At 34.4% G+C, this 27,369-nt stretch overlaps 1 protein-coding gene across 2 annotated transcripts in view; it reads right to left on the reverse strand.

The window, feature by feature from the left end:
- The window catches only part of LOC128554016 (uncharacterized), a 58,882-nt gene extending 31,888 nt beyond the window's left edge, over positions 1–26,994 (reverse strand). The window contains exons 1-7 of one of the 2 annotated variants that reach the window (XM_053535228.1): positions 26,838–26,994; positions 20,556–20,819; positions 13,719–14,012; positions 11,135–11,226; positions 8,947–9,017; positions 5,270–5,452; positions 2,040–2,242 (exon numbers count right to left, since the gene is read on the reverse strand). In XM_053535228.1, coding sequence (XP_053391203.1) covers positions 2,040–2,242; positions 5,270–5,452; positions 8,947–9,017; positions 11,135–11,226; positions 13,719–14,012; positions 20,556–20,819; positions 26,838–26,988 — 1,258 coding nt within the window. In that variant the 5' untranslated portion in view covers positions 26,989–26,994. The remainder of the gene's footprint in view (positions 1–2,039; positions 2,243–5,269; positions 5,453–8,946; positions 9,018–11,134; positions 11,227–13,718; positions 14,013–20,555; positions 20,820–26,837) is intronic. The other variant, XM_053535229.1, reaches the window with a different exon arrangement.
- Between the last annotated feature and the right edge of the window lie 375 nt (positions 26,995–27,369).

The raw sequence follows: 27,369 nt of genomic DNA on the forward strand, positions 1-27,369 counted from the left end.
AGGTTGTGACTTTCGTCGACTACCCACAAACAAGAAACTTTACCTAAACCTTTTTACAAAATATTCCATACAGTTTTCAAGAAAACTATATATGTACTAAGCTTTGTCCTAATATCCCAAAACATCAAGAGCTGCCCGTAAGACAGCGCGGTCAATTTGTCTTATTGCTTGACTCTGAATTAGAGTTTGCCAGTAAAACATTCATTATTCTGTCAACTCTGTCAAAATTCAAATCAGATTCATGGGTATTGTTTCTCCTGGTGTAGACTTTAATATTGGGGGCCTCCGTGGCCGAGTGGTTAAGGTCGCTGACTTCAAATCACTTGCCCCTCATCGATGTGGGTTCGAGCCTCACTCGGGGCGTTGAATTCTTCATGTGAGGAAGCCATCCAGCTGGCTTACGGAAGGTCGGTGGTTCTACCCGGGTACCCGCTCGTGATGAAATAATGCACGGAGGGGCACCTGGGGGTCTTCCTCCACCATCAAAGCTGGAAAGTCGCCGTATGACCTATCATGTGTCGGTGCGACGTTAAATCCAACAAAAAAAAAAAAAAAAAAAAAGACTTTAATATTAAATGATTACTTTAAGTTTTAAGTCAAGATTAGCTTTGAAAGTAACAAGTTTTTGACTTTATAAAAAACAAAAACTTCTCAGTGAAAAAGGGGCATAACTCTGATTTTAAGAACTGCCTATCATGGAGTCCAGTCAAATCTATTGCACCTAAATGTAACAGATTAAAATGACAAATGTGACAGATGGATTTAAATTGTATCTCTTAAAGAACCGGTTTCAGATGGATGTATAATAAGCATGAAACAAGAGCACATATTTGCGTTTGCAGACGCTCATCGGATTTTTTTCACAGTATAATAGAATTCAAGTCCCAAAGGGGCCATAATTCTTATTGTGCATTATGTTTTTTTGATGAATCAGAAAAATTTGAACATTATTTGTTGAAGGTCATACAACAACCATTTGTGTAAAATTATTCTACAATTGGGCTAGCAGTTTTACACAAGAATATTTTTAAAGTTTCCACGATAAACATACCCTAAAGTCCCGAAAATAAGCCAACAAATTCTTATGAAAATTTAAAATAAGCCGCGGCTTATTTTCGAGATTTCAGGGTATAGGGAAAAGTGACCCCGCCCCTGGCAGCCATGTTTTTTGACGAATCAATTTAAAAATCTTGGCAGAGGGTCACACAAAGACAAATTGTGTAAAATTAATCTAAAATCGGGCCAGCAGTTTCACACAAGAATTTTCTTTTATAATTTCCACTATAAACATATAGGGAAAAGTGACCACGCCATCTGGCAGCCATGTTTTTTGGACAAATCAGTATAATATGAACAATCTTGGTAGAGGGTCACACAATCTTCGTAGAGGGTGAAATGAGGACCATTTCTTTGAAATTATTTCAAAATCGGACCGTCGGTTTAGGATGAGATGTTGTTTGAAGATTTTTTAATTTTTAGTTCTGGCGATCCTTAAGTGCAACCAAGCGAAACAGTTTGAACATTTTTGGTAGAGAACTACCCAAGGTACACCCATGCCAAGTTTCATCAAACTCCATTCATTGGTTTTGGAGGATATGTCTTTTAAACACAATTGTTGAACGGACTCACGACGGACGATGGACACAGCGTGATGACAATAGCTATTCATGAGTATTGTTCAGGTGAGCTAATGAAAAACTTAACCAAAAGATCTGATAGTTTCTATATTTTGCCATAATTCTTTCCAAAAGCAGGATTGAGTTATGTTTCTTGCTGTACAGAGTGAGCTATTAATGGTAAACAAGTGTTGCAAGTTTTAAGGCAATAGCTTTGATAGTTTTGGAGAAAAGCTGACCTAAACATAAAACTTAACCAAACAACGCAAATGCCATCACAATTCAAGTCATAACAATAACTTATCAGTTTTCAAAAATTCAGATGAGCTAAAAAATTAAGTTTATGATTAGAGCACTGTTTACATGCAAACTTTGCATTTATTCCTTTACAAGTCTAAATGGGGTTAACTCCACTTTACTTACTGACTGCAAACATGTAGTAATCCCAGCTCTCAGTTGCAGGTTTCCCTCGTCCAATGTCAGGAGGGGAATAACACATTCTTCCTCTTGCATCCGTTGTTTGGTCATCCTTTTCTCTTGCTAATCCAAAGTCAATTAGGCGAGCATTATAGGCATCATCCAACACAACATTTTTTGATGATATGTCCTTATGAAGAACGATATCCCTGTAACACGAAAACAAATTTAAAACATTATACTACAGGAAGAAGTACTATTGTGTTTGTTGCCAGTGTTTCATCATCCAAAGTCAAAGGATTTTTAGTATGACTTAAAGACATGTTATACAATGAAAGAAAAATATAAATTTAGGAAGATTACATTCTAAAAAACTACCACAGTTTTCATGTGAGCAAAAGAGATCTTTTTGGCCATGTTACTGAAAGGTACCTTTTCTAGTGATTATTTCTGCAAAATTGAAATCATGCAGTTCATACTGTTGGCTGTTTTTTTTTTTTTTTTTTTTTTTTATCTGCAACCATATTAGCAAATTTGTTTCCCTCCTTCAGAATCTATTCTACAGTAAAAAGCAAGACCAGAGTAGACAGCCACATGTTGGAAGATAGGCAATTATAACAGGTTAACTACTGAATAGCTCTTCCGCAAGTCTTTATTTTTGGGATTATAATTCCTCAAAAATTGTTTTGACTTTAATTTATATGAAAAGCACATCCTTTACTTCTAAACTGCCTTAAATTTTCCGTTCATCTGATGCTTTTGTTACAACTTTACGCCTAGAGAAGAATTCTGCCAAATATCAGGATGCTATGAAACAGTATTATGAGTGGACATATTTCTTCTGACTTCTTAGATGCTTCTCTGTCGTGCCAGTGACGACTCCAGTTCAAGAGGTTTGTATGTACATTATGTGCGTACTAAAGAAAGTAAGCCTTAAAGGGAATTCCTATAGCTTTTTATGCGCATCTTTATGCGCAGCCTGACACTATCTATGGAAAATTGATTAAGTTAACATTTGTTGCAACATGTGACAGACAATCTTAAATATGAGGGACTTTAAACAAATAGCATTTTTCAATAAGTTTTATCAGTAATCAAATGTTGATACTGGTTTATGTTGTATTGGCAAGTATCATGCCTGCCTGACATGTATCATACAACTTGCCATTTGTGGCTGTGTTTTGACAGCGCATTTAAGTACAAAGACAGTATTGGTTACATAATGTTAGACAATTAACTTTATACTGATAACACAATATCTCCTTTCAGATCATTTAGTATTCTACTATAGAAAGGATTAAGACTTTTTTAAACATTTTTTTTTTTTCATTTTTTTCAAACTTCAAGCAGATATAATCAATTTGGTCCGGTTTGCGCCATTTTCGTCAGAACAGGTGTTGTATTCAAGCAGTCTAAACATACAATTTAGATTGGTGAACCATACATTTTGGCCATATTTATGTTCACAATACAATTATCTATGCACAAGGGAAACAGGAAAAAAATTCTATGAAACGGAGTTTTGTTCAAAATATTTAAAAAAAATCTTGTCTATGAATATTTTTCATTGAAAAGGTTAACAAAAGTGAAAAAGAAACAAGATTTTTTTTATTTGAACCCATTATTGTAATTATATATTACTACAAATATGACTGTGATACCAAATAAGTATTTAATCAAATCTGTAAAAACAATAAACCTTGTTGTGTTGCCTTGATGCATATTTTGGTTGGTATTTATAAAAAAAGCAGAAAATTATGAACATGTTTAAAAACGCGCTTGCAGTTTCAGCAACAGTAATGTGCGCCAAACATTTTTTTCACAAAAACGAGCCTGGTGACCCATTCTTTTTATTTTTCTGTTGTTTCCACCACAAATTTTCCGATCATATATGTGAAATTAAAACTAAAATCTATGAAAGGAAAAAAAACTATAGGAATTCTTTTTAAGAACAGCTTTTATTTATCATATATTTACCAAACTATAACGTTTGAAAACGTCTGCTTCAATATTAGGGGCCTCTTTTGCCGAGTGAATAAGGTCGTTGAAATCGAATCATTTGCCCTCAATGCTATGTATTCAAGCTTAGCTGGTTTACGGAAGGCCTGTTATTCTACACAGGTAAACGAAGGGGCACCTGGAGTCTTCCTCCACCATGAAAAGCTAGAAAGCCGCCACATGATCTATAATTGTGTCGTTGTGACACTTAACCAAACTAAAACAAACGAATCTGCTTTAATTTTTCAGAGTATATTATCATCTTAAATATGTTATTGCCATATGACGTAATTGTGCTAGTGTTACTCTAAACCCAGCAAACAATACTGAAACAAGAGCTGTCACTATATGTGACAAATGCCCCTGATGCCTGCCCAAGAATGCTACAGTTGTCTGCGCAAAATATGTTAGAATAGTTTACGTATTAATCATTTTATGACCTTGACTTTGACTTGAGAGAGCCAGGTCATAAATGCGACACACTTTCTGAATATTGTTAACATTTGTGTCAAATTATTTTCAAATCCCTTGATAAATGGAAGAGTTATGGACAAGACAAGAAAATGACACTTGACTTCTTAGTGTGACCTTGACCTTGCAGCTAATGGTCAGGGTCCTTCGAATGAAATGTCACCCAATTATGGGGAACATTTCTGCCAAGTAATTTAAAAATCGCGTCATCGATAGCGCAGTTATGGACCGAACAAGAAACAGACCATGCTAACTTAGACCTTGACCTTAGTGCTAGGGGATCTGGATCTTGCACAAGACATGTCGTCTCATTATGGGGATCATTTATGCAAAGTAATTTCAAAATTTCTTGATATATGGCAGAGTTATGAACCAGACACCTGCAAACCTTTGACTTCTAAGTGTGACTTAGACCTTGGAGCTAGGGGTCTGAGTACTGCACATGACACTGTCTTATTCTGGTAAACTTTTATGTCAAGTAATTTTAAAATCCCTTTATAAATGGCAGAGTTATGACGGGACACGAAACAGACACTGTTAACATTTGATCTCTAAGTGTGACCTTGGCCATGGAGCTAGGGGTCTGAGTCTTGTGCATGTCAACTCGTCTCATTGTGGTGAATAATTCTGCTATGTTATTTCAAAATCTCTTCACCAGAGTTACAGCCCAGACAAGAATTTACATGGATACACATACGGACGGACAGAGTGATTTTAATATGCCGACCTTTGGGGGCATAAAAAGTTAAAGATGTTTATTAAAATACCTGACATCTGGCACTTTTGTATGAATATATTGGATCGCTAATGCAATATGGAGTAGAATCCTTATTCTTTTCTTCTCATTCATTCTGATATTGTCTTGTCCAGTATGGTCTTTTTCTATAGCTTCCTGAAGGTCGCCTTTTTTGCAGAATGGGGAAACAAACCAAAATTCTGGTTTTGGATTTCTAAATGGAAAACATGTTAATTAACTAGAGCTGCTTTTGAGAAAAGCGCATGTCTCGCACAATTGCCTAATCATCTGAATAGTTGTATATACATGTAAGTCAACCATGCGCGGAAACCTCAACTGCGTTATCAGACTTTCTGTGATTTGATTATGGAAAACAAGTTTTAAGTTTCAAGTGCAGTAATTTCGAAGTGTCTGGTCCGATTTGGCTAGTTATCGAACTTGCTCGAGGACTCATTGGCAGACATATTTTGTTAAAATTTGTTGAAGATCGGAATAGAAATGTTTGTTTGTTTGTGTTTGGTTTAACGCCGTTTTTTCAACAGTATTTCAGTTATGAAACGGTGGTCAGTTAACGTAACCAGTGTTCCTGCATTCTGTACCAGTACAAACCTGTCCTCCGCAAGTAACTGCCAACTTCCCCACATGAATTATAAGAGGTGGAGGACGAAAGATTTCAGGCAATGTCTTTTAGCAAATCACCACGGAGAACATACGCCCCTCCCAAGGATCGATCCCGCGACCCCGTGATCCGTAGACAAAATCTCTCCCTAATGAGCTAAGCGGGTGGTGGATGAGAAATGTTCCACTGTTCCACTTAGAATGCGGACAAGATTTCTGACAGACACACAGGCTGACACACAGATACATACACTGACAGGAGTAAATCAAATACGTCTCCCACAGCACTGTGTGGTTGGAGGCATAACAAGGTGCCCTAACGTCCCTTGAAGCTTACCTGTGATTCACAGCAGGCGTGTACAGTATATGTAAAGAGTCATACAAGGAAAATATCTGTGAAATAAATCTGAAATAGGGCCAGTGGTTCCCCAAACAAGATCATTTTAGTTTCCACAATATTCATACAGGAATGGCTATATACATATAGAAAAAGTAAAAACATACTTTGGTGGCCATGGTCAGCAAAAATGCGACCTAATTCATAAAATGTCACTGGACAAATATTTTTGTGAAGCTGTTTCAAAATAGGCCGACGTTTTATTTTCAATTTTGACAGTCCTCCCCCTCCCTTAAAAATATTTATTTGAAATTATTTCTAAATCGATTCGGATGTTTAAGAAGCGATATTGTTTTGAAGATTTTCTATGTTTAACTCTGGTGGCCATGTTTTGATGAAATAAAACAATATGACTAAGACAATGAATATTTGTGAGAAACTAAAAATACTTTTGCAGAAAAGCGCATCTTTACCGATGCATAGTCGTATAGGCAAGAAGTCATTAGGGGACAGGAGCAAAATACAAAGAAACACTAATGTTTGGCTGCAATAGAGATAATTTACTTGGCATGTCCAAATCATCCCACTAAGTTTCAACATTTTCCGCCTAGTGGTTCTCATGTAAGAACTGGAAACCGTTTTCCATGCTCATCTCCCTGTGATCTTGACCTTTGTTCAAGTGACCCCAAAATCAGTAGGGGTCATCTACTCTGCATATCAATCATTCTGTGAAGTTTCAACATTCTGGGTCAAGTCGTTCTCTAAGTTATTCATCGGAAATGGTTTTCCATGTTCAAGCCCCTATGTCCTTGACCTTTGATGAAGAGACCCCAAATAGGAGTAATCTACTCTAGCAGCCCTGCCATCCAATGAAGTATGAAAGTTCTAGGTCAATTGGTTCTCCAGTTATTGATTGGAAATGAAGTGTGACAGAAGGGCAGACAGGGCAAAAACAAGTGGAGTGAGACAGAATTATTCCAATTTGACCAAGAGTTCATATAAAGAAGAGATTTTAAGCCTTCTTCTATAATATTATATACATATTGTAATCACTATATACAGGAAGAAGTAAGAGGCCCAAATGGGCATAAGTTTCTCACCTGAGAAGAACCTTTACCTTTTGAGCTCGTCTGTATTATTATTTGACAATTATCTCCTCTCCAACTAGCAAAGGTAATTACTCATATATATAAAACATTACATATAATAGTGCATATTCTCAAAGCAAAATTTGAAAATATTTTAAAATTTCTATTTCATTAATCATATAATGAAATACTGTTGTTCAAACACATTTCTTTAAAGACAGGACCATCAAACCAGAAAAACAGAAAATATATCGTTGTAAAAAAAAGAATAAAATTGTACGCAATATGCAAACAACAGCCCCATGCCCCATGTAACAAGAATGCTGTTGTAGTTTTGAAAAAAAAAATATATATGATAACTTAATAAAACAAAAACAAGTAGTTCATTTTTATTATTATTTTTTTTAATGAAGACACATCAAACAGTTCTTTTTTTTGTTCTCGTTGACTCTCGAAGCAATCGAGCAGAAACATCTCTGCACACTTTAACAAGAGGGTCATAGTGGACTTCAGTCATTCACCTGACCTTTGTCCTTGACTATATGACCTTGAATAAATGTATGGCACACACACATAATCATGAATCGTATCATATGAAACAAGTCAAGTGTCCCCATTTGAACAAATCTGAGCGATGGTCTTACAAGGACGCTGTAGATCTAGCTGCATGAACATCCACTAGGCAGTACCAGGGGAAAGAGTAATTTAAAGACTTTTCTACTTTTAGCTCTAGTGTCCTCTTAAATTGCCCAAGTTATCCCATGAGAAGAAATGTTAAAGGGAACTTTAAAAGAATAATACAAACCCGATGAAGTTCTTCAAATCAAGAAGTTGTTTAACTTTGTTTTGTGTTTTTAATACGGTCATAAAAATGTGCCAGGTTCCCCATTCGACATAATAACATTGTAGAAGACCCTTTAAACAAACTAAGTTCGAAATCAATCAATCGAGCGTTCCATGAGAACTTTAAAGGTATTTCTATATTTAGCCCTATTGACTGCTCAAAGGGTCCGGACAACAAAACTGAACAGAATTGGGAAAGGACCATATAATGATGCTACAGAGGTTTTTATTGCACGTTTCATAACCTCTCATGAACAGACTCAATCAAACCGAGTCTGCTATTATTCATCTTGGTTGCATTCTTTGCTTCCAAATGATCTTTTTACAGATTTTATCATAAAGATCCATCAAACAATTAATGTGAAGAAGTCATTTTTTAGCTGTAGCAGCCCATATAAGGACAAACGAATTGAACAGAAAACTTGCCTTCTATAGTGCTAACATGAACATGTTTTTATTTGATTTGACCCAGTATCCTAGGTTTTGAATCCATAGGTCAGTGGAAATTGCAGACTCGGTTTGATTGAGTTTGTTCATGACCAATAATGGAAAATGCTGCCCACCCCAGCACCGGCTTAAGCAGTACTGAATCTTCAAACTGAGGGTATCATTTTGACCACATGTCACAGGACTCAGGGCTAAAATTTTGATATGCAATGTTACAGTTTTTGCTGACAACACACCAACAGATGACAACACTTGGCAAGCAAGCACTAATAATAGCTTCCACAAATGCAATGTGTTTGTATAATATTAGTGTACTTTTGAACATGACTGTTTAAACAAAATGATACCTTCAATCATAATGCAACTTTTGCTTACCTGTTAGTTAGATCAACAACTGCTAGCAATGGAAGAATAAACGGATGCATAATTCTAGACGTAATCATTTCCTGAAAAACAATAATTGACAACCTCAAGTACTAAAAAGCTTTGATAATGTGGCAGTTGAGTCCGATAAGTCCATGGGTGTTCAAAGATAATGCGCCATAGTCCATTTTAAATCAAATACCTGTATTGAGAAATAAACAGAGTCAATTGTATTGAGGTCAACTGTCACATTATCGAAGTTTATTTATTAGTGCAAATCAAAAAAATAAATATTGCTTAAACAAGAATGGAGATAATGGCATTGTAAAAGAGGCCAACAGTAATTTACCGCAACATCATTTCATATAAAAGCAAAAAAAAAAAAAACAAGGCAGGGCTAGTATCAACATTTAAGTGTTTGTTCTTTGGAGGTCATTACTAGTCGGTCGGCTTCGGAATACGTTTTTGAGTGAATTGGTGTTAATTCTGAGGGTGTCAGTGTTAGTTCTGGGGAATGTCAGTGTTGGTTCTTGGTCAGTTCAGGAGTTTGTGTTAGGTGCAGTTCTGTTAAAGTTTAGGATGCTGGATCCAGTGGCTCTTTGGTTCGAATACAAGCAAAGGTTTTTCTTAAAATGCATTTTAAGTGCGCCACAACTGTGTTCTACAAAAGGTAAAAAGACATTTGCACCACAGTGGCAGTATTCCCACAGAAGTTAGTCTATATCTCTTTGTCATGTTTAGGTTGAAAACACATACATCTAGTTGTATATGTTTGAGCCACTTTCTTGGTTCATGAATTGCAACACACGCAGTTGTCTCAATCCTGTTGACACTCAATTGGTGGACTTAGATTGTCAGAGGCATCATGCCTGATTGAAAAATTCATAAGATATACTTATCAGGATCAGTCTACTTTCAAGCTTGACTTTCTATGTCCACTATCTATTTATCATAGTGTTTTCTATGCTTGAAAAATTTACAAAACACGAAAAAACCTGTATATATGTAGGGTTTAAGAAACACATGTTGTAAGTGTTAAAATAGTGTATGCAAAATTCATTTACTGACACTCTATACGTAGTTTTATTTCAATTTTCAACACTTTCCCCCCTGTGACCAAGTACCATTATTGCAGCATACGTATTTAATAATTATTTACAAAGGCATACGAAATATTTTGTTGCGAGACTGGGGAAAAAGAGTTTTAAAACGGAACAATGATTAGGTCAGTTTTACTTAAATGGATAGGCAATCGCAAAAGGAAAATGTCCGTGATCCTTTATTTGGAAATCAGAAAAGCAGTTTCATAAAAGAAGATTTTTTTAAGTTTCTATAATATACATATATGGAAAATAGACTATGCCCTCTGACGGCCATATTTTTTTAGGAATCAGAACGGTTTGCATAATCCTGGTAGATGCTCTTACAAGGAGCATTTGTGTAAATTTATTTCAATATCGGAAAAGCACTTTCATGAAGAATATTTTCAAAGTTTACACTATTTTCATATAGGGGAAAGAGACCATAACCCATAGCAGCCATGTTTTTGACAAATCATAATAATTTGAACAATTTTACGTAAGGACCGTTTGTGTGAATTTATTTCGAAATCAGATCAGCAGTTTAAGAGAAGATATTTTTTCCAATTTAAGCTCTGGTGGCCCCTATGAGCAACCAAGCAGAACAGACTGAACAACTTTTAAATGAAAAAACACCCCAGGAAAATCGAGGACAAGTTCATTCAACTTCCGCACAATGCTTCCAAAGATGTTGTTTGAAAAAATGTGTGCGGATGGACAGATGGATGTCCGATGAACATCAGACAGACAGTAATCAGAACCCTGAGGACTATGTGCTAAAACATGTAGGCGACAAATGGATTACAGAGGAATGCTAGAAGGTGAATGACATAAAACTTGCAGTTTTGAAAGGAATGCAAGTATGATATAATTTTCACTGCGCAAAAGTATGATGTGCTATGAACATACGAATTATTAAACTTTACCCCGTGTATAAGCCACATGAAATTGGTAAGATCAAAACAGTTCTTAATTCAAGATTTTTTTTTTCATAATGAACAAAGCATATTCTACTTTTTAAACACAAAAATATTGTATGTAAAGAGCCTTTGAACATGCTTGTCATCATATATATCTGATATTATTGTTATAAATATACATAACAAGTACAATGTCATTACCCTTCTGATTGATCGGCTATGAGCATCAGGTTTGTCAAAAGGTATCTTCTTGACAGCAACATGCATGCCAAACCCATCGGAAACAGAATTACCTGAAGATGTGACAATATATTCTGATACGAGTAAATAATAAATCAACAAGAGAACTTGCCAAACCACAACCCCATTTTGCTTCTTTTAAATGAAGAGGTAACTGATATATAATATTTTTCTTCATTTTGCTAGGTAAAATTGTTTTGATAATATATCACTTTAACTACATTTTTTTCATTTTAATAACTTCTGAAATATCTCCGACATATTATGAAAATTACACGCAACGGTGCAGATCTAGAATATCTCAGTTGAACTGTTTATTTTCCGTATTTTGTCCAAGAATAGTTTTAACGTCCAAACAAACCAAAATCTGTAGATTTGTTGGAAAAGGACCAGGAGGTAGAGATGACCACAATGTTAGAAAGGGAGAGAGGAAGAAAATATAAGCAAAATGAATACGATTTACCAAAAATAATAATAGTGTACACTTAATATTATGTGTCTACTGTGTGATATATTTGCAATATGCATTTAGTTCATAAAATTTCTTTCAAAAAGATGAGATAATTAACAAGTGACTGAGTATTGTAGTGTCAATACAGAAGTCGCCTACTGATGAAAAACATGGTGACCTTGACCTTTAACTACAATCATGGGTCCTGTTCAATCATGGGGAACATTTCTGTACAGTACTAAATATCCTTCAATGCAAATAAAAGTAGTGGAGTTTAACCTTGAACTTAAACTTGAACAAAGAATAGATCATGTCCTGATACACTGTCTCATCATGGGGAACGTTTTGTGTGGCAAAATGATATTCAAACCAAACAATGCATCTAAAACTTATAGAGAAGAAACAATTTAACTTGACGTTCAATACCAGTAATGACTATGACCATTGACCTGCAAGCATAAGTCATGTACGTGCATAATCTACATCTTGCCCTTTTATCACATACTAAGTTTTATGAACCTACTTTAAAAGCTTTTTCATTTGTTGCAGGATCCAGTTTTGCAGACTGATAGACAGAGACTGACAGAGGACATTCCAATAATCCTCTCCAGTGTTCCACCGAAATGGAAATAAGAGAGCCAAGATCACCAGAGTGACACACCATAAAAGTGTAAACATGTTTTACCTGGTGATTTTACGGAGACAAATATTCTGACCAATTTAATTTTTATTAAGATTGGACCCAAAAACGTGGCCTCTTTAGCGTAAAAATGCATTCTCTTTGATTTGTACTAGTGACCTAGTCTTTTTAACCAACATGACCCAGATTCAAACTTCACCAAACTTTCCTGTAAACAAGCATTTTGACAAAGTTTTGGGAAGTAGGAGCAAAAGAGTGTCTTCTAAAGTGTATAAAAGCTTTTCCTTTGATTTTCTTTTCGACCTAGTTTTTGACCCCAATAGACCAAGATTTAAAATCATCCAAGACTTAGTATAACAAACATTCTGACCAAGTTTTATGTTTACACTCTCTGTGGTGTAAACTAGCTTATTCTTTGATTTGACCTAGTGACCTAGTTTTGACCCCACATGACCAAGATAAAAATTCATACCATATTTCATACAGACAAACATTCTGACCAAGCTTCATGCACATCAAATGAACAAGAGTGTTAACAAGCTTTTCCTTCGATTTCACTATGTGACTAGCTAGTTTTTGACCTATATGGCCCACTTTCAAACTTGGCCTAGGAATCATCGAGATAAAAATTTGATTTGACATGATGACCTAGTTTTTGACCTGACATAGATCAGTTTCAATCCAGGCCTAAATATTATCAAGCTAATCATTTTGTGAATGTTTGTATCAAAAAAAGGCATAAATAACTTTTCTTTAAGGCTGAAAGGGCCAAATAGAAACTTTTACACATTTCAAGGGCAGTAACTCTAGAACCAGGTTTCTAGCAGGTTTCCGACAAAAACCGAGATCTTGTTGTGACTGAAGTTGTGTGTAAGTGTGGTTTAAATCAAATGTAAAACGTGACTTGTAACGTATTCACAATGTAAATATTAACAACAGTTTGGCTCTTTCAGGGGTTAATTAGGGACCGTAACTCTGGAATCTATGATTGGATACAAGATTTAACGTTGTCGAAGATATTTTGCAAGTTTGTATCAAATCAAACAATGAATGAAGTCTCTATATGGCTGCAAAACCAAAATAGCAATTTTGGCATTTTTAAGGGGCCATAACTCTAGAGCCCATGATGGGATCTGGTGGCCAGTTTTCGAAAGGAACCGAGATATTATGCCAATACAAGTTGTGTGCAAGTTTGATTCAAATTGATTGCAAAAGTCGGTCTCTATCATGTTCACACGACACACAGACGGACGATTGACGATGACAAAAGCTGAAGACATTAAAACAGTTGTGATATTATTTGGGCGAGTTACTGTCATCTAAGAGCCAATGTATTTTACTTGCTACTTGCCCTGCAGAGCGGGTGGTTGGAAAAAATAACACCCCTACATACACGTTAGAAATACCTTAGCTGCAGTAAAAACATTATAACGCAAACATAGTATGTTACTCACTTGTGAATACTTTTCCAAAAGCACCATCCCCAATCGGTTTTATACAGTTCTTTTCCAAGTCAGCGATGTCTTTTAGTCCCAGCTTTATCAAACGGCCATCAAATATACACGTATCTTTAGGAGGTCTGTATGATTTGCTATTCAATCTGTCCGATAATGATGGTTCACTTGTTTGATGTCCATCAACAGATGTTTGGACATCATTATTACCCTGTTCTTCAACATCTTCCATTACTTCTTCAGGGGCACGTCTATCATCGACTTCCTGTGTAGCCTGAATAGGCCTTTGCCTATCTGTGTGTAAGATTTATAAATAAAGTACATGTATATGCCTCAGATAGTAATCAAAAAAGAACTTGCCATTAAGATTAAATTCGTGACCACCGGAATCTTGTAAAGATAAAATTCTTAATAAACATACTTTAGAATAAAACTTCATCACAACAATTTGATCTAGTAGTTTGAAGAAGTTGTGTTTAGAGCTACTTATTGCTAACATATACCAAAAACTTACAGACAATACAGTATACACATACATAGTCTTAAACTAAAACAAGAGGGCCCTAGGTCACTCATCTAAGAAACACCATACAGTGTAAACATGTTTGACCTAGTGATTTCATAGAGACAATTTTTTCTGACTAATTTTCATTATGATTGGACCACACATTTGGCCTCTTGAGTGTAAACAAGAATTTCCTTTGATCTGATCTAGTGACCTAGCTTTTAGCCACTGCTGACAAAGTTTCGAAATCATCCAGACTTTATAATAAACATATTCTGACCAAGTTTTATAAAGATTGTGTTACAACTATGGCCTCTAGAGCGTTCACAAGGCAAATGCTGACGGACGACGAACGATGGACGACGCAGGCGAACAAACGCCGGACAATGACAGTAACAATAGCTCACCTTGAGCACCTCGTGCTCAGTTGAGCTAAAAAAAACAGCCAGTTTCACAAAAAAATGTGGCCAACAATTTCTTCTTACTCAATAATTATTAAATGCCATAATGTTTCCTTTTAATTGTTCCCAAGTTTTCTTCGTGAGTAGATATCACATCTTAAAATGAAATGCTGATAGCAAAAGATCAAATTAGCCAAGAGTTTCCAGTAGAGCACATACATCTCACATTTACACAAGCTAAAATAGTTTCAAAATATAATCCTTTTTTATCAAATGTTTGAAAAAATTGCAAGAAATGAATGGGAACAAAATGAATTAAACCTCACATCCCTGATTTTTAGACAATGTCTAATCTATCCAGCATGCTCTGAAAGAACTGTAATTACTGGTTGCTATGTTACTCAGAATGTTCTATTTAATACAGTCTTTTATTTCTCAGTAAGCATTATATATATATATATATATTGACTGATTGATTGATTGATTGATTGATTGATTGATTGACTTTAATTCCCTTTTATGCTAGCTTAGGTATTTTAGTAGTCATTTTGTACACAGTAATTAAATCACCCAACGTTTAAGTTTGTTAAACTACTAATAAAATAGGTTATGTTGTTACACAGATTATTCAAATTAAGATTTTCAAAGCCTTAATTCGATTAAACATGTACATACGAAGGAGGTATCGCTCTTCAAAAGACAAAGCTATTACAGAAATCACCTTATATTGATTTAAACATGTTACAAAGAATTAAACTCACAAAATGACCACCTGAAATCGGTTACAAGTAAAATACATTGATGAGCTACAAATGTACTACTGTTCGAATATTCAGTATTATAAAACAAATCAATTACGTTTTCAAGGTGTTGATGTTTGGTTATTCAGATAAATCTAATAAAGAATCTGTACTGTCATTTTAAAACTGACAGCGAGAAATAAGTTTGCAAATATACATATGGATAAGATCTAAGTAATCATTGCTGTTATAGAAGTCATATGAGTTTGTCAAAATAATTTCAGTAGAAAACGTAGTTTTACCTATATGAGCGATTTTTCTTGTTATCACGATGCATACCATTAAGGACATTACAATAATATAATTATAAATGCTACTTTTATTTCTTTAAAACTAAACATGTTACACTCAACTTTCATTCAAAAGACTTTGACTACAATGTAATATTAATTTGTATCAAAATGGCTGCCTGAAAGATGTTATATTATATACACAAAAGAAAATGAGCATAATTCTAAACCTATTAAAGAACTTTATGATATAAACTGATGCATATTCTGATGGTGCTTGAACGTGTTATCTGTTTTGCTTGAAATAGAAATTTTCAGATATATCAAAATGTCAAATCCCTTCAATATCATTCAACAAAAAACTTTCAATGCGCATGCCCCTGAAATGGTGCCAAACAAACGTGAATACTATAAAAGCATATATTTTTATATATATATTGGCTCAAAATTTTGCAAATTTGAAATGCGAGGTTTAATATTCGCGAAACTATAAAAAATGGCATAGTACTTGAATCTAAATTATACTAATGGGAAATATTTACGCGAGGATTTATTTCCGCGAGATGTAGGGCCTCGCGTATATTGCAAAAATTAAACCCTTGCAAAAATTTCTTCTTTTTACAGTACATCTGCTTGATATTATGAACAGGTAGTACAGAGCTTCACAGCTATACATTGAACAAGTCCTCGAATCAAGAAGTCGTGCATCTATTTGTTGTTGTAATTAATGTTTTAAGTAACGTAGGTTTCAATCCATTTAAAGATGTAGCTTTATGACTTATCTACGGAATAAAGCACTTAACTAAATTGAGATTTTACAAATATGTCATTTAGACATCAATGCACCACTGGTGTGTTCCAAACAAATGGTGCAGCCTCTGTAAGTACGTACATATGCATCTATGCATGTATGAGGAACTTATTCTGATACCAGAAATGACTTCTTTCAACCTCTTACATCAAATTTTAGAGTACAATTTTGTCATATGGTGTATTTTTATGTTATAATGTATCCTCTTGTATAGTTCTGAAAAATAAGTTACCGAATTTAGATAAAGGTAGTTACTGTCTAGTAACATCATGCTTTAAACACAGTTCCATACCGAAGTAATCTATATGTAACAGTTGAAATATATCATCTTTTGAATGAACTAGTTAATAATTTTAAAAGTAGAATATTGAAGTCTAGTACGAACTCAGAATTAACAATAATAATACTACAACCACAATGTGAACAAGGATTCTCTTCTCATCTCATTTTCGTTCAGAGAATGTAATATGATTACACAGTTCAGTAATTCCGTCGACTGGTATGAGCGATATTAAGAAATCACTATGGTCAAAGAAACAGAACTGTTTGAAGAAAAATATTTTACCAAAAGTGACATTCGTTTCACTACTCATCTTGTACTGAATATATATGATGTTCTATAAGTTCAAAACATGCAGTGATTATTTACATCAGGAATTACATCAGCAACTTTGAACACATAATGCATATAATTTCAGGAATGAATACAATCTTACCTTCCATAAAAATCACAACAACGCATTTAAAAGATAAAAAACCCTCTCGAAACAACCACAGTCCATCGAATCAAAATCATATTCTAGCTTCAATGTTATTTCTTGCTCTGTGTAAGCTTGGTAACGTATGTTTCATAATGTATGTTTCATTTCATCTTTGTATTACTGCAAAAACTGACTGAGTATGTGCTTTACAATACCAATAAGCATGATTTATGAATTAGCCTGGAATATTAATATACGAAATATCATGAATAGATGACCTTCAAAACCTAGGTAACGTATATTTGATTCTTAGATAGCGTCATGTTCTGTATTTTCTTTTGAATGAAAGTCAAAAATATTCAGACTGCGCACAAACTGTACCCTAGTCTATTGTTAATTGTCTATTATCCTATCTTTGTTTAAAACAAAAGCAGTTAGAATTGCTAATCTATGTTATCTTCACAGTGATGCTGAAAGAGGCATCATTGTTTTAATGTTGTTTGTCGACAATCTATAATTGAGAATAGTTACAGAGTTAAGTCCAACAAAATATAAAAGATCATGTCAGTATGTTCTTTAAACATGGTTTATTCAATTTAAAAGCATACAAATGCAATTGTTGGTGTGTTTTCAATGTTGCTAATTCTTCAAGGTGGTAAAGTTGAGTGGCATCGGTTACGTATGTTACAGTTTAATGTATCTTTATCAACTAAACGTCAAAATTATACAAGTACGTTTACTTTCACATATAAAATAGTAAGGAAACTATTGATTATTATTAATATTTTATCAGATTTATATTATTATTATACCAGATTTATATAATGATATGATAACCCAACCCTTTCTGAATGAAACAATCATAGACTCGACTAATTGAGAAACGGCATGTGATTTATATGTTTTACATTTGTATGAACGTTGTCTATAAACTAAACTGATTGCAAAGCATTATATTTTCTCATGAAAGTATATGAAATTGTGAATCTTAACACAATTATTTGATAATGTCTTATTAAAAAAGAAGGAAAGTTTGATTATTTTATGACTTATCAAAAATGTCGAAAATGTTGATGGGTAAAAATGTAGGTGGATAGGGTATTGTAACCCCTAAATTTTGGTAGAAATCGTCAAAATTTGGAATAAATGGTTACAGCGAGCCTTTAATTGGTTTAGAACAGTTACAAAAGCAAAACGCTAATATCTGAAACTCATTATTGAAACAATCTACTAAAAATTCGTGTGTAGCCAATAATACTTTTAATGATATTGGATTCCGCATTTTTCATACACAAGGTTTACTAAAATGAGTATACTTTTTGTTTGACATATGGTAGAAAGTGACACACTGTCTTAAACAATCCGGGAATGAATGTATTAAAGGCTGAACTGGATGAATCTTTGCCTAATTTCTGGGTTACGAAATCGAAAAAGTAGAGCTCTTACAGAAACTTGCCCACAGACCAAATTGAACATCGAACATGTCTATATCAAAGTCAGGAGCAAAAACAAACAAAACAATAAAGAAACAAACACACATATTTGTAAACAAAACAAAATGTATTCGCACTGTTACTGCAGATAGTGGGGTATTTGATGACATCAAAATTTGCTCGATTTCATAAACAGTTACGATAATTAAAAATATATATCAATATAAAAACTGCTTTGTTATGTACTGCATTCATAAGATATATAAATATTTTTAATATAGCACTAAATTGACTTCATTTTGGATTAAACTGTCAAACTTTGTTTCATCAAAATCTAAAGAAAGCTGCCTTTAAATATCACCTAATTTGACTTGGATTTCTTATGAGGACACTTTTTTTCTGTATTACATAAGTAAGTAAAAATTATAAATCATCAACAAAACCCTGTGTGAGAATTCGTTTAAAGCTATATAGTGGTAACATAATCGGCCTAAGAGAACCTTATAATGCAGCTTAAATCAACTTTGATGAAAATTCATCAAAGGTTCATAACAAGAAGCCATTTAAAAGCACTTCTTTGTGTTTGCTATAGCGGTTGGGAATTCTACAAGGGACCTAGTACCCACATTTCAACAAGTCCAGAAAAAATAATATATTGACGCTTATACTAAGTTTGATGAAGATCTAGTCAACCGGTTCATGAGATATATTTTTGATATTTTTAAATATAGCTGCCCTTATAGTGCTATACACTCCCATTTTAACATGTTTGGGAAAGGACCTTTCAATGAAGCCAAAAACAAGGTTTAATGAAGATCAATTATGCAATGCTTGAGAAGAAGCTGTTTCAAAATATTTTTATTTCAAGCTCAAAGGGCCCCTACATTGGACCAAGAATCCTCCTAAATATTATACAAACTTTTATTGCTTTTGGCTAATTGTGTCAAAGTCAGAATCGTTGTTTAAATAAATCGCAGTGTTCGATCAGAATAATGGGAAACAAACGAAAATTACTTGAAAGGAACTTACATTGACACAGAGATTAAAATTCCTTACCATTTGAGGAAATTGTGGTCAACGTCTATGTTTCCGAAATATAGCAAAAGCCATGAAAATTATACTATTTAATAATTAGAAAAAAGACATTTAGACGTAATTTTGCTTCTATAAAGCGGTGTTAGGTCTGCGTTGAAGACCCTATTCTCTCGTTGGTTTACTGTACTAGTCATTTGTCCAGTAACTTAAAGATAAAAAGGCGTAATAAGAGGGTTGATTAAAAGTATTATCACTGGAGCCATAAAAATGTGTATAAAGAAAAGTAAATGGCAAACATTCCCTTCTATGTAGATTGATCTATTTACAATGATTTATTGAAAAAAGTATAAACAATGGTTTACTTATTTAAATATCGACATGCACAGAAAGCATAGTAACGATGATCGCTGAACGGCACAGACATTATTGTCGTCAGAAACTGATATTGTTTACACTAAGCAATATACCTTAGCACTAAACAGCGAACGTTTATCTGCAAAGATGCAATTATAGTTTTCTCGGTTGATTCCTGAAAGACGTAATTTCACATCATTATAATTTCATACTACTAGATGTGTTTTATGTCAATTGGTGATTACATGTATCTCTGTTTATTTGTTGTCATTTTTTTTTGTTTCTTTATGAAAGAAACGCAGATTTTCCGTGCAGCAATCATCATCATCGGGGAAGTTTTAAATTCTATGAATTTCAGCAACCGCAGGAAGTAATATTTATCCATGTTATCATAACTAAATTACCTTACGTATTGGTATAATTTCCGTAATTGACACATTGACATTACATCTGGATGAACCCTCGTATTACGACTGTCAAATATATTACTTTTCAAAAACATGTCTAATCATATTTCATGAACATGTTACACTGCTTAGAAATATAAAAACGTCAAATAAATATTACCTGGGTGCTTTGCAAGGAAATCCTCTGTAACTTCTATCATTTTATATAAAGCTTGTAGAGCTAGTATATCTTTTCCTTTTGATTTGACGTTCTCAGAAGTGTAGTTAACAACTGGAAGAACGTGGTTCTCCTGAATCTTAAAAAAAATTGCTATATCTTCTGTTGTCTCTTTTGACTTTTTGCATTTATACAGATGGTCCACGTCCTCCATTACATTCAAGCATTGTTCATCAAATTTAGTTGCCACAACAACCATTGGCAAACCTTTAAAATATACATTTCAGTCGAACAGATTAAAAACGTATTTCGAAAGTTATAAATAGATATAACAATATTTATTTCTTCTTATTATAACTCATGCAAACATTAATAAAGACTGAAAGAAAAGCATTTTCCTTTTTGCTGCTCATTAAAGTTATCCATATATATAATAACATTACCAAGTAAGTCATGTGTAATCTTGGCTTACTGAAGCTGCAAAATACGATTTCATTTATAACATATGTGTCAGTCACACTGCACCGTATAGCGTTAACGGACGCCAAACGAATTGAAAAATTGCGGCAGAAAGTTATCCGGTGACGAAGGGCATCCCCCACTGTTTCTTGGTACCTTTGCGATTGGTGTATGTGGCGCATAAAACGCACAATGGCAGTAAGATTAAAGCACATAATATAGGACGAACAACATTCAATTAACGGATGTTACCGTACTTAGGACTTCTACCGCGTAAAATGTAAGCGCAGTGCATGAGAAACTCTTGTCAGTAATCTTCCGTTGAACATGCTTTACATCCGTTGCGGTAGTAGTCCGGCCGTGAATCAGGTCCACCGTAAAAAACGGATGCGAACCGGACAAGAACGGATGCAAAAAGGACAAGTACAGAATAGGGAACGCACGAGTAACGAACAAAACGCATATCAGTGTATTGCTACCGTATATCTAACGAACAACTTTGTCCGGTGATGTACGTTCTAAATTTTGAACATGCTCAAAACCTTCAGCCGAATGGAACGAACATCGCCGGACAAGGAGCGCAGGCGCCGCATGAGAAACGAAATGAAACGCATGCGAACGGACACGAACGGATTGAAAATTTTGTTATACGTTAGACGTCCGTTAACGCTATACGGTATAGTGTGACTGAGACTATAAATATACGCTTTTCGCCTGAGTAATTGTTTCAGACAAAACTTTTCCAAGTATTTACATATAATTGTTGTTAGGTTCATTTCAGTTTGCAACTTATTAGATTTAATAATATGTTCATATAGGTACGGTCTGAGGAATGTATTCCGAACATAATCATTGTGAATATCCGCACGACCTTGTAGATTCATAGCCTTTAGTTTTGTAAGTGGTAACGTTCGGCGCACTCCTGTTAAGCTTAAAGTGTTGTTGGGTACAGTATTTATAACATCCTTCCGTATATTCCAGATCTGATTCCGATAATTAGTTTTTTTTTATAAAAAAACGATTGAGTGCGTTTAGTTACTACTGGAAAAGTGTATTCTTTGTTACTAATGGCTAATGTACAAAAAGGGTGCATGCCTTTTATAGTCCCTTTTGCAGCCCCGTTAAGTAATTAGAGGATATGTGTTTGCTTAAATGTGATATTGAAATATATCATCGATATTTACATGAAAATGTTAATGAAAATTCAAGAATTGTATCATTACATTGTATCAATGACTAAATATTTCGATAACTCACCAGAAATAAACAGATTTTCGTTTGTTTCATTTCATACTAATTTGTAAAAACAATAGAATTTTACGTTTATTTTTTTTTTTTACAGATTATAGCTAGATAAATATTTCAGAGTACAGACTGGAGATATTAACCATGCTTTTTAACGTTATTCATGCGCTTAAAGACGCTCGCTACAGTTTCGTAATTTTTTTCCCAATAATAGATTTTGATGAAATGTTCTATATTAAAAGATCATGCAATGATGTATTGAAAAATGAAATAGAAATATTAGGTCACCAGCTTTGTTTCAATTTTATTTGCCCCTAGATATGATGCTATTTTTAACATTTTTCAAAATTTCTATACTCCTAAAATATAGTTCAGTAAAGTACAATAACCAGCATAAATTTGATATCTAAGCATTTTTATAACGGAAAACAATATATCTATTTGAAACATGCTCGGAGAAATCAAAAGAAAATGACTTTGTAAAGAAAGGAATACTTGTTCAGCAGGCCCAAGGGCTATTTTTGCATATTTTTGTCAATTTTAAGTTGGTACTTCTGCTATTTTATCGTGTTTAACTTAATAGAATTAAATCAAACTCTGCACATACTTTTAGTTATGTCCACATAATTTAAAACAAAAGGAAAATTGATAGGTCACCATATTAGATTTTGCTTAAATCAAATTACAACGAGGTGGGGTGTGGCGGGCATTTATACAACGCAGGTTGCTACGAAATACGTAATCAATTTTTATTTCAAACAAAGGCATATATTCATCCAAACTCTTGACAGTATCCTGTATTTGTCCACAGCTTAAGGCAGAGATATTTAACAAGAGAATCAAATGGCCTAAGGTCGCTCACCTTAGGAACATTTGGAATAAACTCGCTGAAAGTGTGATTGTAGAAACTTTTCTGGATTTCTACAGGAAGAAATCATTTCATCATTTCGGCTGCCGCATCCTTTACCTTTAACATATTGATCTCAAAAGCAATAGGTGTTATCCATTCCATTTAGCCAATCATCCGACTAAGTTTGAAGAGTACAGGTTAAAGGCTTCTCGACAAATGCCACGGAAACGCTTTCAGTGTTTGAGCAAATGACTCAGAGATATATCAAATTATCAAACGGCAGATTTCTTAATAAGCGAATTTTTACGTGTTTTTTGAAGTATTTTGATGTCATAGAACGATGTAAGTTTCCGCCTTTCTCCGAACTAAACCTATACTTTAAGAATACGAATGTACGGAATAGGTCAGGTACGTGATTAGAAACGGCTGTGACTCAATGCAGAGTTGGAGTGCCGGTATAAATTACAGACTCGGGTATATGCCGGATTGAAGCAATTTGAACTAAAAGTACTTTAAATGTATATATTTTGTAACCATGGTGATACTAACCCTAACCTCTAGTCAGTACATCATACATATTTCACTCTAAATGCGTGCGAAAATGCAATAATTTGCGCATTTTTGCCGTACGCGACATTAGATAATCACTTCCGGGCATGCGCAGAAGACCGCTCCAACTCTGCAATGTGCTACATCGATAAGAAACAGCACATTTGGCACGGTGTTTTGGTAAATATCGACCCGTCCGGAAAAACTATTGCGAGCGCCTTTAATTAACCACGTGTGTTATATAAACACAGTGATGTAGAATACTGATGTTCCATCAAATCAACAAAACGTTGTTTCGGTTTTGAGGAAACAATTGTGCTAAACGATCTGATTATAAAATATTAGTCAGATTATATTGATGGGAAATACATAATTATTTTGACTCATATTTTTTCGAATGTAAACCTGGGCGATGCACATTATTAAAATTTTATTCTTGATTTATTAATGTCGATAGTTTTGTTACATTTGATGTTTGATGACACCGATATGAGCCAATAAGCGACAGTCGAAATGACTGCATATGTCTTTTAATAGATTTCATAAAAATAAATAGGAAAATTTATTCGGGAATAACATAGCGTAAACTATAATAAATCTCAGTGAGTGGCAAAACCTTTAAAGGAATTCAGTGAAAGCAAACCTTGGTACGACTGCAAAGATAACGCAAGAACTGCACTCCCGGGAAATTACGTAACGCTTGGCTCTTGTCTTAGGGCGTTTCTACTTTTTCTATTTTGTATTTAAGAACAAAGATAACACCACCTAAATATGCTGTCGGCAATAAAAGTTATCAAACAATAGTCATGAGTGTAGATGAAAACAAATTACCTACTGTCATCTACTAAGGCAAGTCCAAGCTGACATTTCTAGAGCAGTACCATAAGTGCCTTTGGAAACTGTAGTATGACCAGCCTGTCCGAAACAGGAAATTTTATCTTACATGACTCGCGTGTTTGAAGTTTAGGGTAGCTGTACGGTACGGTATTCCTGGCGCCCGCCATCATCAGATGGTGGGCTATTCAAATCTCTCTGCGTCCGTGGTCCGTCTTCCTTCCGTCCGTCCTTCCGTCCGTTAGCAATTTCTCGTTATCGCCTCTTCTCAGAAACTACGGGGGGATTTTGACCAAACTTTGTCAGACTGATGTATTGGTACCCTAGTTGTGTCCCCCTGAAAATCAGACTGGTTCAACAATTTTTTAATGAGTTATGGCCCTTTGTTTATTTTCATAATTTATGTAGATTTATATAGGGAAACATTTTGAAAATCTTCTTATACAAAACCAAAGGGCCTAGGACTTTGATATTTGGTATGTAGCATCATCTAGCGGTCATCTACCAAGATTGTCCAAATTATTTCCCTAGGGTCAAATATAGCCCCGCCCCGTGGGTCACATGGTTTAATTACATAGACTTATATAGGGAAAAGCTTTAAAAATCTTCTTGTCATAATCTACAACATTCAAATTTGGACCTTATGTATTGTTTGGATTAGCTAGATGAACCTTGACATGAGTTGACCTTGATCTTGACCTAGTGACCTACTTTCACATTTCTGTAGCTACAGCCTTCAAATTTGGACCACTTGCATAGGTTTTTGTACCGAAATAATCTTTGATCTTGACATTGACCTAGTGACCTACTTTCACATTAAATTTGGACCACATGCATAGTTTTGTGTTCCAAATGAAATTTGACCTTGATTTTGACCTAGTGACCTACTTTCACATTTCTCAAGCTACAGCCTTCAAATTTGGACCATGTGCACAGTTTTGTGTACTGAAATGAACTTTGACCTTGACATTGACCTAGTGACTTACTTTCATATTTTTGAAGGCACAATTCTTGAGCTACAGCCGTCAAATCTGGAACACATGCATAGTTCTGTGTACCGAAATGAACTTTGACCTTTAGATTGACCTAGTAACCAACTTTCACATTTTTCAAGCTACCAGCTTCAAATTTGGACCACTTGCATAGTGTTGTGTACTGAATTGAAATTTGACCTTGATTTTTTATCTATTACCAACATTTCTCAAGCTACAGCCGTCAAATTTGAAGCACATGCATAGTTTTGTGTACAGAAACTAACTTTGACCTTGAAGTTGATCCTACTTTCACATTTCTTTAGCTACAGCTTCAAATTTGGACCACATGCATGGACCACATGCACAGTTTTGTGTACCAAAATGAACTTTCACCTTCTTTTTGACCTTGATCTATAGTCTTGAAATTTGGAACATTCAAAAATGGCTCAGTGGTGGGCGCAAAGATCACTCTGTGATTCTTGTTAAAGTTACTCATGATGTAGATATAACCGTTCTATATTAGCTCAATATTTTTTCTGATGCTAGTTTGTACAACCAGAAGCAACACAGAAATTAGTTCAATAACATTTTGCGGGTGCGATATTTTAGTTTCGGAACAGTGAGTGAATTAGAAAAAAAATAAGCCACTGGTAAATTTTATTATTGCACCATTTAGCATAAAATAAACAATATTATATCATGTCATGGATATGATAACTTTTAATGATCCTTTAACTGTTGCTATAACATTTAAGTGTAAATTTGTGCAAGCGAAAAAAAAGATAATATCTTAGTTGAGCACAATTAGGTATTCCGAAAATAAACATTCAATTTAAAAGCTAACTCGATACTTGAAAAGCTTCTGACCACATTAATACACACACAAGTGCTGTTTAAAAGTAAGTGTGTTGTGAAGCTGTTCATGACGTGGAAGGAAAACATGAGCCTATGAGGCCTCAAAATGCCTTAACTGTGATCTTAATTAATTGTGAGACTTCAGTGTTCATGCTATTTAACTCACAGTTGTAAGTAATACTGATTATTAATTTTCAATGAGATTTGTGTTTAAAGCACAAGAGATGTTTTCCTAACGTAACTGTAGAAGCATTACTTTGCTCTGAAAATCTTAGTACCTAGTGGCCGTTACTAAATTCTGATAAAAATGGTAGGCATTTATAACGTTTTATTGTGTGGAAAGGCCGATGTCCTATATCGGTGCAACATATAAAAGCAAAATAAAAACGGGACCATTGATAATAAAAGATATTGTTAGCATAAAAACGATAGAAAGGTGATGTCATTATTCTGTACTTGATATTTGTGAGCATAAAACTTATATCATTGGAAAATTCAGACAATTATTTATGTAAATACCTTTCAGGTCGGTTATATGTTTGATATTGTCAATCTCCTGGATTTGGTCTGTGTTATAATTTTCAGGCGGGCCTGTCAAGAAACACAGTAAGTGGATTTCGTCATCCAAGGTTTCCGTATTACGTTTATCCTCTTCAGTTGGCTCAGACATTTGCTCTGGAAACTAAGAAAAACAGTGAAGTTATAAATGAAGACTTTGTATTTAATAAGACATGATGGCTACTAAAATATATAATTGATTCCAAAGTCATTAAAAGTTCAATGAATTAAATAAAGTTATAGGTTTGAACATTAGGCGTTAACAAGTCTGTGGCATTCTATCATGTCTTTTCTGCAACTGTAATGTGATAAAATGTATTAGCGTCTGATTGCCCTCACACGCTTCCGTAGAATCAAAATTATTAAACGAAATTCGTTCGGAAAATATTTCTGAAAATGGCTAGATCTGCAGTTCTCAAATACGGGAATATCTGACACGCGAGGGATATACTGACACTTTCAGACAACATCAAAATGACATTTTTAGCGATTT

Source organism: Mercenaria mercenaria, unplaced genomic scaffold, assembly GCF_021730395.1.
Source record: "Mercenaria mercenaria strain notata unplaced genomic scaffold, MADL_Memer_1 contig_4643, whole genome shotgun sequence".
Classification (NCBI taxonomy): Eukaryota; Metazoa; Mollusca; class Bivalvia; order Venerida; family Veneridae; genus Mercenaria; species Mercenaria mercenaria.